The sequence below is a fragment of the Engystomops pustulosus genome, chromosome 8 (assembly GCF_040894005.1).
Source record: "Engystomops pustulosus chromosome 8, aEngPut4.maternal, whole genome shotgun sequence".
NCBI lineage: Eukaryota > Metazoa > Chordata > Amphibia > Anura > Leptodactylidae > Engystomops > Engystomops pustulosus.
In genome coordinates, this window is record NC_092418.1 from 5,364,975 (window position 1) to 5,380,642 (window position 15,668).

Consider the following 15,668-nt stretch of genomic DNA (forward strand, 5'->3'; position numbering starts at 1 on the left):
GATGCACCTCACTATGGGCAATGCTATTGGTCCTGAGATGCTCCTCACTATGGGCAATGCTATTGGTCCTGAGATGCTCCTCACTATGGGCAATGCTATTGGTCCTGAGGTGGACCTCACTATGGGCAATGCTATTGGTCCTGAGGTGCTCCTCACTATGGGCAATGCTTTAGGTCCTGAGATGCTCCTCACTATGGGCAATGCTATTGGTCCTGAGATGCTCCTCACTATGGGCAATGCTATTGGTCCTGAGTTGGACCTCACTATAGGCAATGCTATTGGTCCTGAGATGCTCCTCACTATGGGCAATGCTATTGGTCCTGAGGTGGACCTCACTATGGGCAATGCTATTGGTCCTGAGATGCTCCTCACTATGGCCAATGCTATAGGTCCTGATATGCACCTCACTATGGGCAATGCTATTGGTCCTGAGATGCACCTCACTATGGGCAATGCTATTGGTCCTGAGATGCACCTCACTATGGGCAATGCTATTGGTCCTGAGATGCACCTCACTATGGGCAATGCTATTGGTCCTGAGATGCACCTCACTATGGGCAATGCTATTAGTCCTGAGATGCACCTCACTATGGGCAATGTTATTGGTCCTGAGATGCTCCTCACTATGGGCAATGCTATTAGTCCTGAGATGCACCTCACTATGGGCAATGCTATTAGTCCTGAGGTGCTCCTCACTATGGGCAATGCTATTGGTCCTGAGATGCTCCTCACTATGGGCAATGCTATTGGTCCTGAGATGGACCTCACTATGGGCAATGCTATTGGTCCTGAGATGCTCCTCACTATGGGCAATGCTATTGGTCCTGAGATGCTCCTCACTATGGGCAATGCTATTGGTCCTGAGGTGGACCTCACTATGGGCAATGCTATTGGTCCTGAGATGCACCTCACTATGGGCAATGCTATTGGTCCTGAGGTGGACCTCACTATGGGCAATGCTATTGGTCCTGAGATGCTCCTCACTATGGGCAATGCTATTGGTCCTGAGGTGGACCTCACTATGGGCAATGCTATTGGTCCTGAGATGCACCTCACTATGGGCAATGCTATTGGTCCTGAGGTGGACCTCACTATGGGCAATGCTATTGGTCCTGAGATGCACCTCACTATGGGCAATGCTATTGGTCCTGACATGCACCTCACTATGGGCAATGCTATTGGTCCTGAGATGCACCTCACTATGGGCAATGCTATTGGTCCTGAGATGGACCTCACTATGGGCAATGCTATGGGTCCTGAGATGCTCCTCACTATGGGCAATGCTATTGGTCCTGAGATGCTCCTCACTATGGGCAATGCTATTGGTCCTGAGATGCTCCTCACTATGGGCAATGCTATTGGTCCTGAGGTGGACCTCACTATGGGCAATGCTATTGGTCCTGAGATGCTCCTCACTATTGGCAATGCTATTGGTCCTGAGATGCACCTCACTATGGGCAATGCTATTGGTCCTGAGATGCTCCTCACTATGGGCAATGCTATTGGTCCTGAGATGCTCCTCACTATGGGCAATGCTATTGGTCCTGAGGTGGACCTCACTATGGGCAATGCTATAGGTCCTGAGATGCTCCTCACTATGGGCAATGCTATTGGTCCTGAGATGCACCTCACTATGGGGAATGCTATTGGTCCTGAGGTGGACCTCACTATGGGCAATGCTATAGGTCCTGAGATGCACCTCAGTATGGGCAATGCTATTGGTCCTGAGATGCACCTCACTATGGGCAATGCTATTAGTCCTGAGATGCACCTCACTATGGGCAATGCTATGGGTCCTGAGATGCTCCTCACTATGGGCAATGCTATTGGTCCTGAGATGCTCCTCACTATGGGCAATGCTATTGGTCCTGAGATGCTCCTCACTATGGGCAATGCTATAGGTCCTGAGATGCACCTCACTATGGGCAATGCTATTGGTCCTGAGGTGGACCTCACTATGGGCAATGCTATAGGTCCTGAGATGCTCCTCACTATGGGCAATGCTATTGGTCCTGAGATGCTCCTCACTATGGGCAATGCTATTGGTCCTGAGATGCACCTCACTATGGGCAATGCTATTGGTCCTGAGATGCTCCTCACTATGGGCAATGCTATTGGTCCTGAGATGCACCTCACTATGGGCAATGCTATTGGTCCTGAGATGTTCCTCACTATGGGCAATGCTATTGGTCCTGAGATGCTCCTCACTATGGGCAATGCTATAGGTCCTGAGATGCTCCTCACTATGGGCAATGCTATTGGTCCTGATGTGCTCCTCACTATGGGCAATGCTATAGGTCCTGAGATGCTCCTCACTATGGGCAATGCTATTGGTCCTGACATGCACCTCACTATGGGCAATGCTATTGGTCCTGAGATGCACCTCACTATGGGCAATGCTATTGGTCCTGAGATGCACCTCACTATGGGCAATGCTATTGGTCCCGAGATGCTCCTCACTATTGGCAATGCTATTGGTCCTGAGATGCACCTCACTATGGGCAATGCTATTGGTCCTGAGATGCTCCTCACTATGGGCAATGCTATAGGTCCTGAGATGCACCTCAGTATGGGCAATGCTATTGGTCCTGAGATGCTCCTCACTATTGGCAATGCTATTGGTCCTGAGGTGCTCCTCACTATGGGCAATGCTATTAGTCCTGAGATGCACCTCACTATGGGCAATGCTATTGGTCCTGAGATGCTCCTCACTATGGGCAATGCTATTGGTCCTGAGGTGGACCTCACTATGGGCAATGCTATTAGTCCTGAGATGCACCTCACTATGGGCAATGCTATGGGTCCTGAGATGCTCCTCACTATGGGCAATGCTATTGGTACTGAGATGCTCCTCACTATGGGCAATGCTATTGGTCCAGAGATGCTCCTCACTATTGGCAATGCTATTAGTCCTGAGATGCTCCTCACTATGGGCAATGCTATTGGTCCTGAGGTGGACCTCACTATGGGCAATGCTATTAGTCCTGAGATGCACCTCACTATGGGCAATGCTATGGGTCCTGAGATGCTCCTCACTATGGGCAATGCTATTGGTACTGAGATGCTCCTCACTATGGGCAATGCTATTGGTCCTGAGATGCTCCTCACTATTGGCAATGCTATAGGTCCTGAGATGCACCTCACTATGGGGAATGCTATTGGTCCTGAGGTGGACCTCACTATGGGCAATGCTATAGGTCCTGAGATGCTCCTCACTATGGGCAATGCTATTGGTCCTGAGATGCTCCTCACTATGGGCAATGCTATTGGTCCTGAGATGCACCTCACTATGGGCAATGCTATTGGTCCTGAGATGCTCCTCACTATGGGCAATGCTATTGGTCCTGAGATGCACCTCACTATGGGCAATGCTATTGGTCCTGAGATGTTCCTCACTATGGGCAATGCTATTGGTCCTGAGATGCTCCTCACTATGGGCAATGCTATAGGTCCTGAGATGCTCCTCACTATGGGCAATGCTATTGGTCCTGAGGTGCTCCTCACTATGGGCAATGCTATAGGTCCTGAGATGCTCCTCACTATGGGCAATGCTATTGGTCCTGAGATGCTCCTCACTATGGGCAATGCTATTGGTCCTGAGAAGCTCCTCACTATGGGCAATGCTATAGGTCCTGAGATGCTCCTCACTATGGGCAATGCTATAGGTCCTGAGATGCTCCTCACTATGGGCAATGCTATAGGTCCTGAGATGCTCCTCACTATGGGCAATGCTATTGGTCCTGAGATGCTCCTCACTATGGGCAATGCTATTGGTCCTGAGATGCTCCTCACTATGGGCAATGCTATTGGTCCTGAGATGCACCTCACTATGGGCAATGCTATTGGTCCTGAGATGCTCCTCACTATGGGCAATGCTATTAGTCCTGAGGTGGACCTCACTATGTGCAATGCGATTAGTCCTGAGGTGGACCTCACTATGGGCAATGCAAGAGGGAGGAGAGGAAGAACAGGTGCCAGGACACACAAGGCTCACAAGGTGTTCTGCTGGGTCAGTACTGCATTGTCCAGCCAGGTGTCAGTTTTGGAAGTGGGAAAGGAGAAGTTTTTCCCCCAGCAGACTGACACCAAGAGCAGCTCATGGGCGTCACTGGAGCATGGCTGACGGACGCAGTGGAGAAGGAGACACCAACCACTCAGGACAGCTGGCCTTCCCAACTGCAGCAGGAACACCAGGGAGGGAGAGTAATCGTGGCCACAATGTAGAACACCAGGGAGAGAGAGTAATCATGGCCACAATGTAGAACACCAGGGAGGGAGAGTAATCGTGGCCACAATGTGGAACACCACGGAGGGAGAGTAATCATGGCCACAATGTGGAACACCAGGGAGGGAGAGTAATCGTGGCCACAATGTAGAACACCATGGAGGGAGAGTAATCATGGCCACAATGTAGAACACCAGGGAGGGAGAGTAATCGTGGCCACAATGTGGAACACCACGGAGGGAGAGTAATCATGGCCACAATGTGGAACACCAGGGAGGGAGAGTAATCGTGGCCACAATGTAGAACACCAGGGAGGGAGAGTAATCATGGCCACAATGTGGAACACCAGGTTCTCCACTACCTCCACCACTATCATATATGGTACATAGTACCAGGAGGCAGAATGTGACGCACATTTTCGTATCTGTTGGGAGGGGCTAACAATGTGGTCAAGACTTGACTGTGTGTCTGTCATAGGAGAGATGTAAAATTATGAGCCACCATGATTTACACTGCTGCATATCCCTCACAGGAGACGTGAACCAACAGAGAGGGAAATATCGGAATGATGAGAGAGGGACAATCATTTTGCCAGAGCGGATGATTTCAGGTGAACACAATGCACACACATACAGATATACAAGACTTTTGTCATGGCCGCGGGTGCCCCTGCGACCCATATCCCGGGTGCCTTACTCAGCTGGCAGGCAGGCTCCAGGGGCTAACTCACCTGTCCCGGCTCCAGCGGCGGTCCCCACTATGTCTGCGTGCGCGTTAAAATTTATAGGGCCAGCCATTAATTGGCGCCTGGCCAGCTGCCTTCCCAGTTAAATTTCAGCCCCTTCCTGTGTCCCCTGCTGGATCTTTGTGCCTAGGCTTTATAGAAAGCTCCCCTTGCGATATTCCTGCATTCCTGTGTGTTCCTGCTACTGAGCTCCCGTGTTCCTGTGTCCTGTGTTCCAGCTCCTGTGCCCTGTGTGTTCCTGCGTTCCAGTTCCCGTGCCCTGTGTGTTCCTGCGTTCCAGTTCCCGTGCCCTGTGTGTTCCTGTGTTCCAGTTCCCGTGCCCTGTGTGTCTCTACGTTCCAGTTCCCGTGCCCTGTGTGTTTCTACGTTCCTGTTCCCGTGCCCTGTGTGTTCCTGAGTTCCAGTGCCCTGTGTGTTCCTATGTTTCAGTTCCCGTGCCCTGTGTATTCCTACGTTCCAGTTCCCGTGCCCTGTGTGTTCCTGCGTTCCAGTTCCGTACCCTGTGTGTTCCTGCGTTCCAGTTCCCGTGCCCTGTGTGTTCCTGCGTTCCAGTTCCCGTGCCCTGTGTATTCCTACGTTCCAGTTCCCGTGCCCTGTGTGTTCCTGCGTTCCAGTTCCCGTGCCCTGTGTGTTCCTGAGTTCCAGTGCCCTGTGTGTTCCTAAGTTTCAGTTCCCGTGCCCTGTGTGTTCCTACGTTCCAGTTCCCGTGCCCTGTGTGTTCTTACGTTCCAGTTCCAGTGCCCTGTGTGTTCCTACGTTTCAGTTCCCGTGCCCTTTGGGTTCCTATGTTTCAGTTCCCGTGCCCTGTGTATTCCTACTTTCCAGTTCCCGTGCCCTGTGTGTTCCTGCGTTCTAGTTCCCGTGCCCTGTGTATTCCTACGTTCCAGTTCCTGTGCCCTGTGTGTTCCTGCGTTCCAGTTCCCGTGCCCTGCGTGTTCCTGAGTTCCAGTGCCCTGTGTGTTCCTACGTTTCAGTTCCAATGCCCTGTGTGTTCTTACGTTCCAGTTCCAGTGCCCTGTGTGTTCCTACGTTTCAGTTCCCGTGCCCTTTGTATTCCTACGTTCCAGTTCCCGTGCCCTGTGTGTTCCTGCGTTCGAGTTCCGTAGCCGGTGTGTTCCTGCGTTCCAGTTCCCGTGCCCTGTGTGTTCCTGCGTTCCAGTTCTCGTGCCCTGTGTGTTCCTGAGTTCCAGTGCCCTGTGTGTTCCTACGTTTCAGTTCCCGTGCCCTGTGTGTTCTTACATTCCAGTTCCAGTGCCCTGTGTGTTCCTACGTTTCAGTTCCCGTGCCCTTTGGGTTCCTATGTTTCAGTTCCCGTGCCCTGTGTATTCCTACTTTCCAGTTCCCGTGCCCTGTGTGTTCCTGCGTTCCAGTTCCGTACCCTGTGTGTTCCTGCGTTCCAGTTCCCGTGCCCTGTGGGTTCCTACGTTCCAGTTCCCGTGCCCTGTGTGTTCCTGCGTTTCAGTTCCGTACCCTGTGTGTTCCTGCGTTCCAGTTCCCGTGCCCTGTGTGTTCCTGCGTTCCAGTTCCCGTGCCCTGTGTGTTCCTACGTTCCAGTTCCCGTACCCTGTGTGTTCCTACGTTCCAGTTCCCGTGCCCTGTGGGTTCCTACGTTCCAGTTCCCGTGCCCTGTGTGTTCCTGCGTTCCAGTTCCCGTGCCCTGTGGGTTCCTACGTTCCAGTTCCCGTGCCCTGTGGGTTCCTACGTTCCAGTTCCCGTGACCTCGAATGCCACTGCGGGCTAGTGGCACCTGTGGAACGACCTGATGGTATCCTACCGCAGCAAGACCATCCGGCTTTGAAGATCAGGTGCCACTTAGATTCTGGTCCCAGGTGTCGGCTAGTAGCACCTCCCACAGTGGTCCAGAGGATCCACTGATCCCGAATCCCGACAACTATATACACATATACAACTAACAATGCACAAGCAAACCTCCATGTGTTGCCTACATCCTATGTTTTTCCCTGTACCAACACCCCCCCCCCCGTGTCTTCTGTGTCTGCATCTCCTGTGTCTTGTCTGTGCAACACTCCGCAGCGGGGCCCGGCCTTTTCTTGGGGCCTGGAGGCAGCCGGGGCCCAGAATATCGGAGTGGCTGGCGGTTGCGGCCTAGGGCGCGCTGATGTCACGGTGCTTGGTATGGGGAGCGGAGGGCTGATGTCACGGTGCTTGGTATGGGGGACCGGAGGGCTGTCCTCCAGCCTGGCAGCTCTCCAGCAGGTGGTGTGTGCAAGAAATATGGAGGGAGAGGCTGTGGTACTGGTTCTCCCTGTGGCAACCCCTGAGTGTCTGTAAGATAAGTCCCTGGGTACGCATGGTGGTAACAGCCGTATCCAGGGATCCTGCGTCTCCTCTATGTCTTGGGTTCTCTTGAGTCTTCCCTGCGTGTCCTCTATGTCTTCCCTGCGTGTCCTCTATGTCTTCCCTGCGTGTCCTCTATGTCTTGGGTTCTCTTGAGTCTTCCCTGCGTGTCCTCTATGTCTTCCCTGCGTGTCCTCTATGTCTTCCCTGCGTGTCCTCCATGTCTTCCCTGCGTGTCCTCTATGTCTTCCCTGCGTGTCCTCTATGTCTTGGGTTCTCTTGAGTCTTCCCTGTGTCTCCTCTATGTCTTCCCTGCGTGTCCTCTATGTCTTCCCTGCGTGTCCTCTATGTCTTCCCTGCGTGTCCTCTATGTCTTGGGTTCTCTTGAGTCTTCCCTGCGTGTCCTCTATGTCTTCCCTGTGTCTCCTCTATGTCTTCCCTGCGTGTCCTCTATGTCTTCCCTGCGTGTCCTCTATGTCTTGAGTTCTCTTGCGTCTTCCCTGCGTGTCCTCTATGTCTTCCCTGTGTCTCCTCTATGTCTTCCCTGCGTGTCCTCTATGTCTTCCCTGCGTGTCCTCTATGTCTTGGGTTCTCTTGCGTCTTCCCTGCATGTCCTCTATGTCTTCCCTGTGTCTCCTCTATGTCTTCCCTGCGTGTCCTCTATGTCTTCCCTGTGTCTCCTCTATGTCTTCCCTGCGTGTCCTCTATGTCTTCCCTGCGTGTCCTCTATGTCTTCCCTGCGTGTCCTCTATGTCTTCCCTGCATGTCCTCTATGTCTTCCCTGTGTCTCCTCTATGTCTTCCCTGCGTGTCCTCTATGTCTTCCCTGTGTCTCCTCTATGTCTTCCCTGCGTGTCCTCTATGTCTTCCCTGCGTGTCCTCTATGTCTTCCCTGCGTGTCCTCTATGTCTTCCCTGCGTGTCCTCTATGTCTTCCCTGCGTGTCCTCTATGTCTTCCCCGCGTGTCCTCTATGTCTTGGGTTCTCTTGAGTCTTCCCTGTGTCTCCTCTATGTCTTGGGTTCTCTTGAGTCTTCCCTGTGTCTCCTCTATGTCTTGGGTTCTCTTGAGTCTTCCCTGTGTCTCCTCTATGTCTTGGGTTCTCTTGAGTCTTCCCTGTGTCTCCTCTATGTCTTGGGTTCTCTTGAGTCTTCCCTGTGTCTCCTCTATGTCTTGGGTTCTCTTGAGTCTTCCCTGTGTCTCCTCTATGTCTTGGGTTCTCTTGAGTCTTCCCTGTGTCTCCTCTATGTCTTGGGTTCTCTTGAGTCTTCCCTGTGTCTCCTCTATGTCTTGGGTTCTCTTGAGTCTTCCCTGTGTCTCCTCTATGTCTTGGGTTCTCTTGAGTCTTCCCTGTGTCTCCTCTATGTCTTGGGTTCTCTTGAGTCTTCCCTGTGTCTCCTCTATGTCTTGGGTTCTCTTGAGTCTTCCCTGTGTGTCCTTTTTGTCTTCCCTGTGTCTCCTCTATGTCTTGGGTTCTCTTGCGTCTTTCTGGAGTCTCCTCTGAGTCTTGTCTCGTGTTCAGTTTCCTTCTTCTCTTGCTTTGATCATCTTCTTGTGAATCTGCCTTACAGATAAAACCACCAAAGGATATTTTTCATTTGAAGAAAAGATGAAGATGATGAAAAGCACAATGAGAAGTAAAAGCCTTTTCTATATTTTTCTCTTTTTGTCTAATAAAAATCTTAAACTCTTTCTGTCTCTTCACAGGGTCGGCTCAGGCTCAGGTAAGTGATGATCTCAAAGTGTCTCCTCCATAGAGAAGTCACCTGAATGTCCAGTGTGAGGTCTGACCGGTCCTCTGTGAGGTCCATTTCTAAACTGTTTTGCTGTATTTGGCGGCCATATTGAAATGCACTTTCCCGAAAACACGAGAACTGCCTGAAAGCTACTAAGAAACACAAGGGATTTCCTGATTTAAATTATATTAGTTTTAAAAATTTTTTACATTTTAATTTTTAGAAAATGAAGTTAAAAATTGGGATATTTTCAAGGTCGGTGGAGAGTGAATATGATTGGCTGAAGAGATGTCTGGAAGCTGAACCCTTCCAAGACGTTGTAGGTATCGTCCGGCCATGTTATATCACCAACAATGGATTCCAGCAGTTTTCGGAGGACGTGTCTTGGTGCACATTCGGGATTCTGTATCACAGCAAAAATAGAGGACGGATAAACGTCACCGATGTCACCGACTCTCTGTATGATACGGAGCTGCAATACCTGTCTGAGAGCCTCGGTAAGAGAATAAGAGATTCCGGCCAAATGATCGATCTTCTCACAGATGTTTCTCTAGATCCTTCATCTCTGCATGATCTTTTTACCTGGAGCTACACATGTCATAGGTGGAGAGTCTTATTTCCCCAGAACATCTGTCTGATTCTTTTCTGTTTGCCATTGGGGGAAAGTCAAGAAGCCCAAAACACATTGAGAGTCATTTGCTAAGGGCCCAAATCACGTTTTTACGGCGGGTTACCCGAATTTTTCCGATTTGTGCCGATTTTCCCTGAATTGCCCCGTTTTTTTGGCACATGCGATCGGATTGCGATTCGGCGCCGGCGTGCACGCGACGGAAATTGGGGGCGTGGCCGAACGAAAATCCGACGGATTCGGAAAAACTGCCGCATTTTAAAAAATGGTGGACGTCGGGGGACGTCGGGGGAACTGCCTTAGTGAATGGCCGGAAGACCTGAATCCTCAACACAGAACGCACCTCTGGATCGCGAATGGACTGGGTAAGTAAATCTGCCCCAATAGCTGCTTGTACAATCCCTTCCCGACTTCAAATGTGGTCTTCAGAATGAATACCAGGATAGGTGTCCCATCCAAGGATCTGGCTTTCAGTACAACCACCAAGGCGTAGGGTCACCTGTAGTCTGAAGACATCACAAGGCTTTGTTGTTCTCCAGCCATTGCTCCTACAGTTGTGTCTTCTACCCTGGTCTGAAGTTTATTATTAATATATATGGTTTATGTCGTAAAAACAGGAGAGCAGAATGTGATTGTGGTGATCGACGACCTTCCAAACGCTAGCAAAGAGGAGAAGCAAAGAATCAAGGAATCTCAGCCGAGTCTACAGACATTGGCCAAGGACGTCTTCTTATTCTCTACTGAGGACAAGAAGTAGCCACAGAGTCGTAAGGAACCTGGAGGTGAAGCCGAGATCCTACCTGGAGATCCTACACTACTGTCCTGAGATCCTACACTACTGTCCTGAGATCCTACACTACTGTCCTGAGGTCCTACACTACTGTCCTGAGGTCCTACACTACTGTCCTGAGGTCCTACACTACCGTCCTGAGGTCCTACACTACTGTCCTGAGGTCCTACACTACTGTCCTGAGATCCTACACTACTGTCCTGAGATCCTACACTACCGTCCTGAGGTCCTACACTACCGACCTGAGGTCCTGCACTACCGTCCTGAGGTCTTACACTACACAGTCCTGAGATCCTACACTACTGTCCTGAGATCCTACACTACTGTCCTGAGGTCCTACACTACTGTCCTGAAGTCCTACACTACTGACCTGAGGTCCTACACTACTGTCCTGAGACCCTACACTACTGTCCTGAGATCCTACACTACTGTCCTGAGATCCTACACTACTGTCCTGAGATCCTACACTTCTGTCCCGTTGTCCTCTTTATTATACACCACGCGATCGCTATATAAAGATCAGGTCACACGACGTGTAATCACAAGCCCCCGCTCTCTGACATCCACCAGACATCACTCAAAGGCTTCAGGAGTCTTTCCCAGGACTTCTCCTGCCGATGTTTGGGCCGGTCATGTTCTCCAATCTCCATTCACTGAAGATCCTTGGAAGATCCTTGGAAATTGGACCCCTTTATTCTGAAAATGGGGCATCGGTGACTGGAGACCAGGAGAAGGCGGAGATACTTAATAGGTTTTTTAGCTCCGTTTATACAATAGAAGAGAGAACTTCTGACTTGGGTGGTGCCAGTGCGGGTCATGGATCCTGTGATATACTAGGCTGGCTAAATGTAGACATTATCCAATCTAAGCTCAATAAAATCAATGTGTACAAAGCTCCTGGACCAGATGGGTTACACCCCAGAGTTCTTAAAGAACTCAGTTCTGTTATTGCTGTACCACTGTCTAAAATCTTCAGGGATTCCGTAATGTCTGGTGTGGTGCCAAGTGACTGGCGCAAGGCAAATGTGGTGCCAATATATAAAAAGGGCTCTAGAACTTCGCCTGGCAATTACAGGCCTGTAAGCTTAACTTCCATTGTGGGGAAAGTGTTGGAAGGGTTAGTAAAAGACTATATACTGGAGTATGTGACATCAAATAGTATAATAAGTGACAGCCAGCGAGGGGTTACTAAGAGACTGCACACAGGAGTATGTGACATGAAATAGTATAATAAGTGACAGCCAGCGAGGGGTTACTAAGAGACTGCACACAGGAGTATGTGACATCACATGGTATAATAAGTGATAACCAGCGAGGGGTTACTAAGAATAGAAGTTGTCAAACTAACCTTATCTGCTTCTATGAAGAGGTGAGCAGGTGCCTGGATAGAGGAGCAGCTGTGGATATTGTGTTCTTGGACTTTGCAAAGGCATTTGACACTGTCCCTCATAGACGCCTGATGGGTAAAATTAGGGCTATTGGTTTGGCAGAAATCATTTGCAATTGGATTGAAAACTGGCTGAAGGATCGTATCCAGAGAGTTGTGGTCAATGATTCCTACTCGGAATGGTCACCAGTTATGAGTGGTGGACCCCAGGGTTCTGTGCTTGGCCCACTACTATTTAATATATTTATTAATGATATAGAGGTAGGAATTAATAGCAGTGTGTCTATTTTTGCAGATGACACCAAACTGTGTAGTGTAATACAGTCTATGGAGGATGTTCATAGGCTGCAGGGTGACTTGGACAAACTGAATGTTTGGTCATCAACTTGGCAAATGAGGTTTAATGTGGATAAATGTAAGGTTATGCACCTGGGGGCCAATAATCCAAAGGCAAAATATGTCCTTGGGGGAGTAAATCTGGGTGAGTCCCTTGTTGAGAAGGACCTGGGGGTACTAGTAGATCATAAATTGAATAACAGCACAATGTCAATCAGCTGCCTCTAAAGCTAGTAGGATCTTGTCATGTATCAGTGGTCTGGACTCTAGGGATGTAATATCACACTGTACAAGGCACTGGTTCGGCCACACCTGGAATATGCTGTCCAGTTCTGGGCACCGGTCCATAAAAAGGAGGCCCTGGAGCTGGAGAGGGTTCAACGTAGAGCCACAAAAATGATAAGGGGTATGGAGGGTCTCAGTTATGGGGAAAGATTAAAACAACTAGATTTATTTAGTCTGGAAAAGAGACGACTACGAGGGGACATGATTAATTTATTTAAATATATGAATGGTCCATACAAAAAAATATGGTGGTAAGTTGTTTCAGATTAGATCAAATCAAAAGACGAGGGGGCACTGTCTCCGTCTGGAGAAATCAAGGTTTAATCACCGGAGGCGACAGGGCTTTTTTACTATGAGAACGGTCAATCTGTGGAATAGCCTGCCTCAGGCGCTGGTCACAGCAGGGACAGCAGAGAGCTCAGGCTCTGGTCACAGCAGGGACCGCAGAGAGCTCAGGCGCTGGTCACAGCAGGGACCGCAGAGAGCTCAGGCGCTGGTCACAGCAGGGACCGCAGAGAGCTCAGGCGCTGGTCACAGCAGGGACAGCAGAGAGCTCAGGCGCTGGTCACAGCAGGGACAGCAGAGAGCTCAGGCGCTGGTCGCAGCAGGGACAGCAGAGAGCTCAGGCGCTGGTCACAGCAGGGACAGCAGAGAGCTCAGGCGCTGGTCACAGCAGGGACAGCAGAGAGCTCAGGCGCTGGTCACAGCAGGGACAGCAGAGAGCTCAGGCGCTGGTCACAGCAGGGACAGCAGAGAGCTCAGGCGCTGGTCACAGCAGGGACAGCAGAGAGCTCAGGCGCTGGTCGCAGCAGGGACAGCAGAGAGCTCAGGCGCTGGTCACAGCAGGGACAGCAGAGAGCTCAGGCGCTGGTCGCAGCAGGGACAGCAGAGAGCTCAGGCGCTGGTCACAGCAGGGACAGCAGAGAGCTCAGGCGCTGGTCGCAGCAGGGACAGCAGAGAGCTCAGGCGCTGGTCACAGCAGGGACAGCAGAGAGCTCAGGCGCTGGTCACAGCAGGGACAGCAGAGAGCTCAGGCGCTGGTCACAGCAGGGACAGCAGAGAGCTCAGGCGCTGGTCACAGCAGGGACAGCAGAGAGCTCAGGCGCTGGTCACAGCAGGGACAGCAGAGAGCTTCAAGAAGGGCCTAGATGCCTTTTTACACCTAAATAACATTGATGGTTATGTTATATAGAATTGTTTCCCCTAAATCCCTTCCTCATCCAATCCCTTCCCTTCCTTGGTTGAACTTGATGGACAAGTGTCTTTTTTCAACCGTATAAACTATGAAACTATGGAATTTCTGCCGGAGAAATAAGAAGCCGATACTTTTCTCTACTGGATTTTCTTTTCATAAAAAATCTGTCCATATGATTTCCATTGCGATAATCAGGACTACTTACCCCCATTGCCCTCCTGGGGGGGCAGGTAGGTGTCACATTTGATGCAGGTTTCACCTTGAAATTAACAGTAAAATCTTTAAAAAGTCTGAAAGGAGCCAAAACAAGATGTATGAGCCTCTTCCGGCGATTCATGAAGGTCCTGCGCCCGTTGTCCACCGGGTGTCGCTGCTGCTCCGAGGTGCGCCGGAGTTCACCGTCTTCATCCTGGTGCATGTGAGTATGGTGCGTGTGACCAATTTTTTTTTTAAATACGGCGTTTTTTCCGAATCCGTCGAGTTTTCCGACGGACACGCCCCCCCCCCCCCATTTTTCCATCGCATGCAACCCGGCGCCGAAATAAATGTGCCCCATTATACTCTTACACTATGAAGCTTCTATATCCAAGAAGAGGTTTTATTTCAGCTCTTACGTCGCTCATAAAGTTACCATCTGGCGCTCAAAATTCTACTTTACCATAAATATAGGAGGCGCATTTCAATGCCCCGTTCCGAGCTCGTCATCAGTCAATGGCCATTGATAGAGATGGGAGAATCGATTCTAATGATTGTAACTTCGGTTAGAATTTCAGGAAAAATTTGATTCGCCACAATGCCGAAGTTTATGCTGATTCGCGGGAACGAAGTTGTTTTTTTCCCCCTCATGTTTCTGCTAAATGGGCGCGAGAACAACGTGTTACATGGGGCAGAGAACTCTGGGAAGGAGAAAGGAACACCCCCAATGACATCTGCAGACCTGTAAGCCAATCAGTGACCGGCAGGTGATGTGATGTCACACAGACTATAAAACCAGCCACTTTCTATCTCAGCACTTCACACTTCATGTTGTAGCGTCCAGCTGCTGCTATTGTTGTTAGGGTGGGGTAACACAGAAGACAGGGGATAGTGTGCCCTGAGCTTGCCCCAACCTCTGTCCCTTCCTATAGCCCCCCCACGCTAAACCGTGGGGCGACTACTTGAAGACTCGAAATACACTGGATATTTCGAAGCAAAGAGTCAATGTCAAAAACTAGCCGAGGTAACAACACAGATACAGATACTGAGCAATACAACCTAATGCAGCAAGCGAGTGATGAAGGGATTTCATACACTGGCACAGGTGACTAGTGACTTGCAATTTATGCAGCGGGAACCCCACCTCCAGAACCTGATAGGAGCTGGACAGCTTCTGGGAATTAACCCCTCATGGTGCAGAACAACCAGGCACCAAGCAGAGGTAGCACAAGTCCCAGCAGTTCCAAACACAACTCCTAGACAGTGCAAGATCTTAGCAGCCGCTGCCCGGGACGAGAGGTGGAGTTTTGCGCGGATACGCGCCGGGGGTCGGAGAACGCTGCTGGCACCAGTAGAAGAACCAGAAGTCCCAGCATTCTCCCTAGCGAACCTGACAATTGTTCTCTAAGAGGGATCTGTATACCCCAAATAGCAGTTCTATTTAGTGACAAAATCCAATAGGAAGAAATCTGTTTGACATTCTTGCAGGCCCGGAGGCGTATAGCAAAGGGTGTCTAGTTAGCGGGGTCCTAAGTGCAGGAATAGGCCCTCTTTGACTGAGGTGGTTTTTTTCTTTCCCTTTCTAACATCCTGCGTATGCCAGGGAGGTGGGAGCTACGTGACTAGGGGCGGGGCTGGTGGTGGGGGCTACGTGACTAGGGGTGGGGCTGGTGGTGGGGGCTACGTGACTAGGGGCTGGGCTGGTGGTGGGGGCTAAGTGACTAGGGGCGGGGCTGGTGGTGGGGGCTACGTGACTAGGGGCGGGCTACGTGACTAGGGGCGGGCTACGTGACTAGCGGCGGGGCTGGTGGTGGGGGCTATGTGACTGGGGGTGGGGCTTGTGTCGTGGGT

The 15,668-nt window shown here is 50.6% G+C and overlaps 1 protein-coding gene across 1 annotated transcript in view; it reads left to right on the forward strand.

Moving 5' to 3' along the window:
• Nucleotides 1-11,337, forward strand: part of LOC140076275 (uncharacterized) — a 37,720-nt gene extending 26,383 nt beyond the window's left edge. The window contains exons 5-9 of the mRNA XM_072122828.1: nucleotides 4,758-4,835; nucleotides 8,837-8,902; nucleotides 8,973-8,989; nucleotides 9,225-9,498; nucleotides 10,247-11,337. Of these exons, the coding sequence (XP_071978929.1) occupies nucleotides 4,758-4,835; nucleotides 8,837-8,902; nucleotides 8,973-8,989; nucleotides 9,225-9,498; nucleotides 10,247-10,386 (575 nt within the window). The 3' untranslated portion in view covers nucleotides 10,387-11,337. The remainder of the gene's footprint in view (nucleotides 1-4,757; nucleotides 4,836-8,836; nucleotides 8,903-8,972; nucleotides 8,990-9,224; nucleotides 9,499-10,246) is intronic.
• Nucleotides 11,338-15,668: the final 4,331 nt, after the last annotated feature.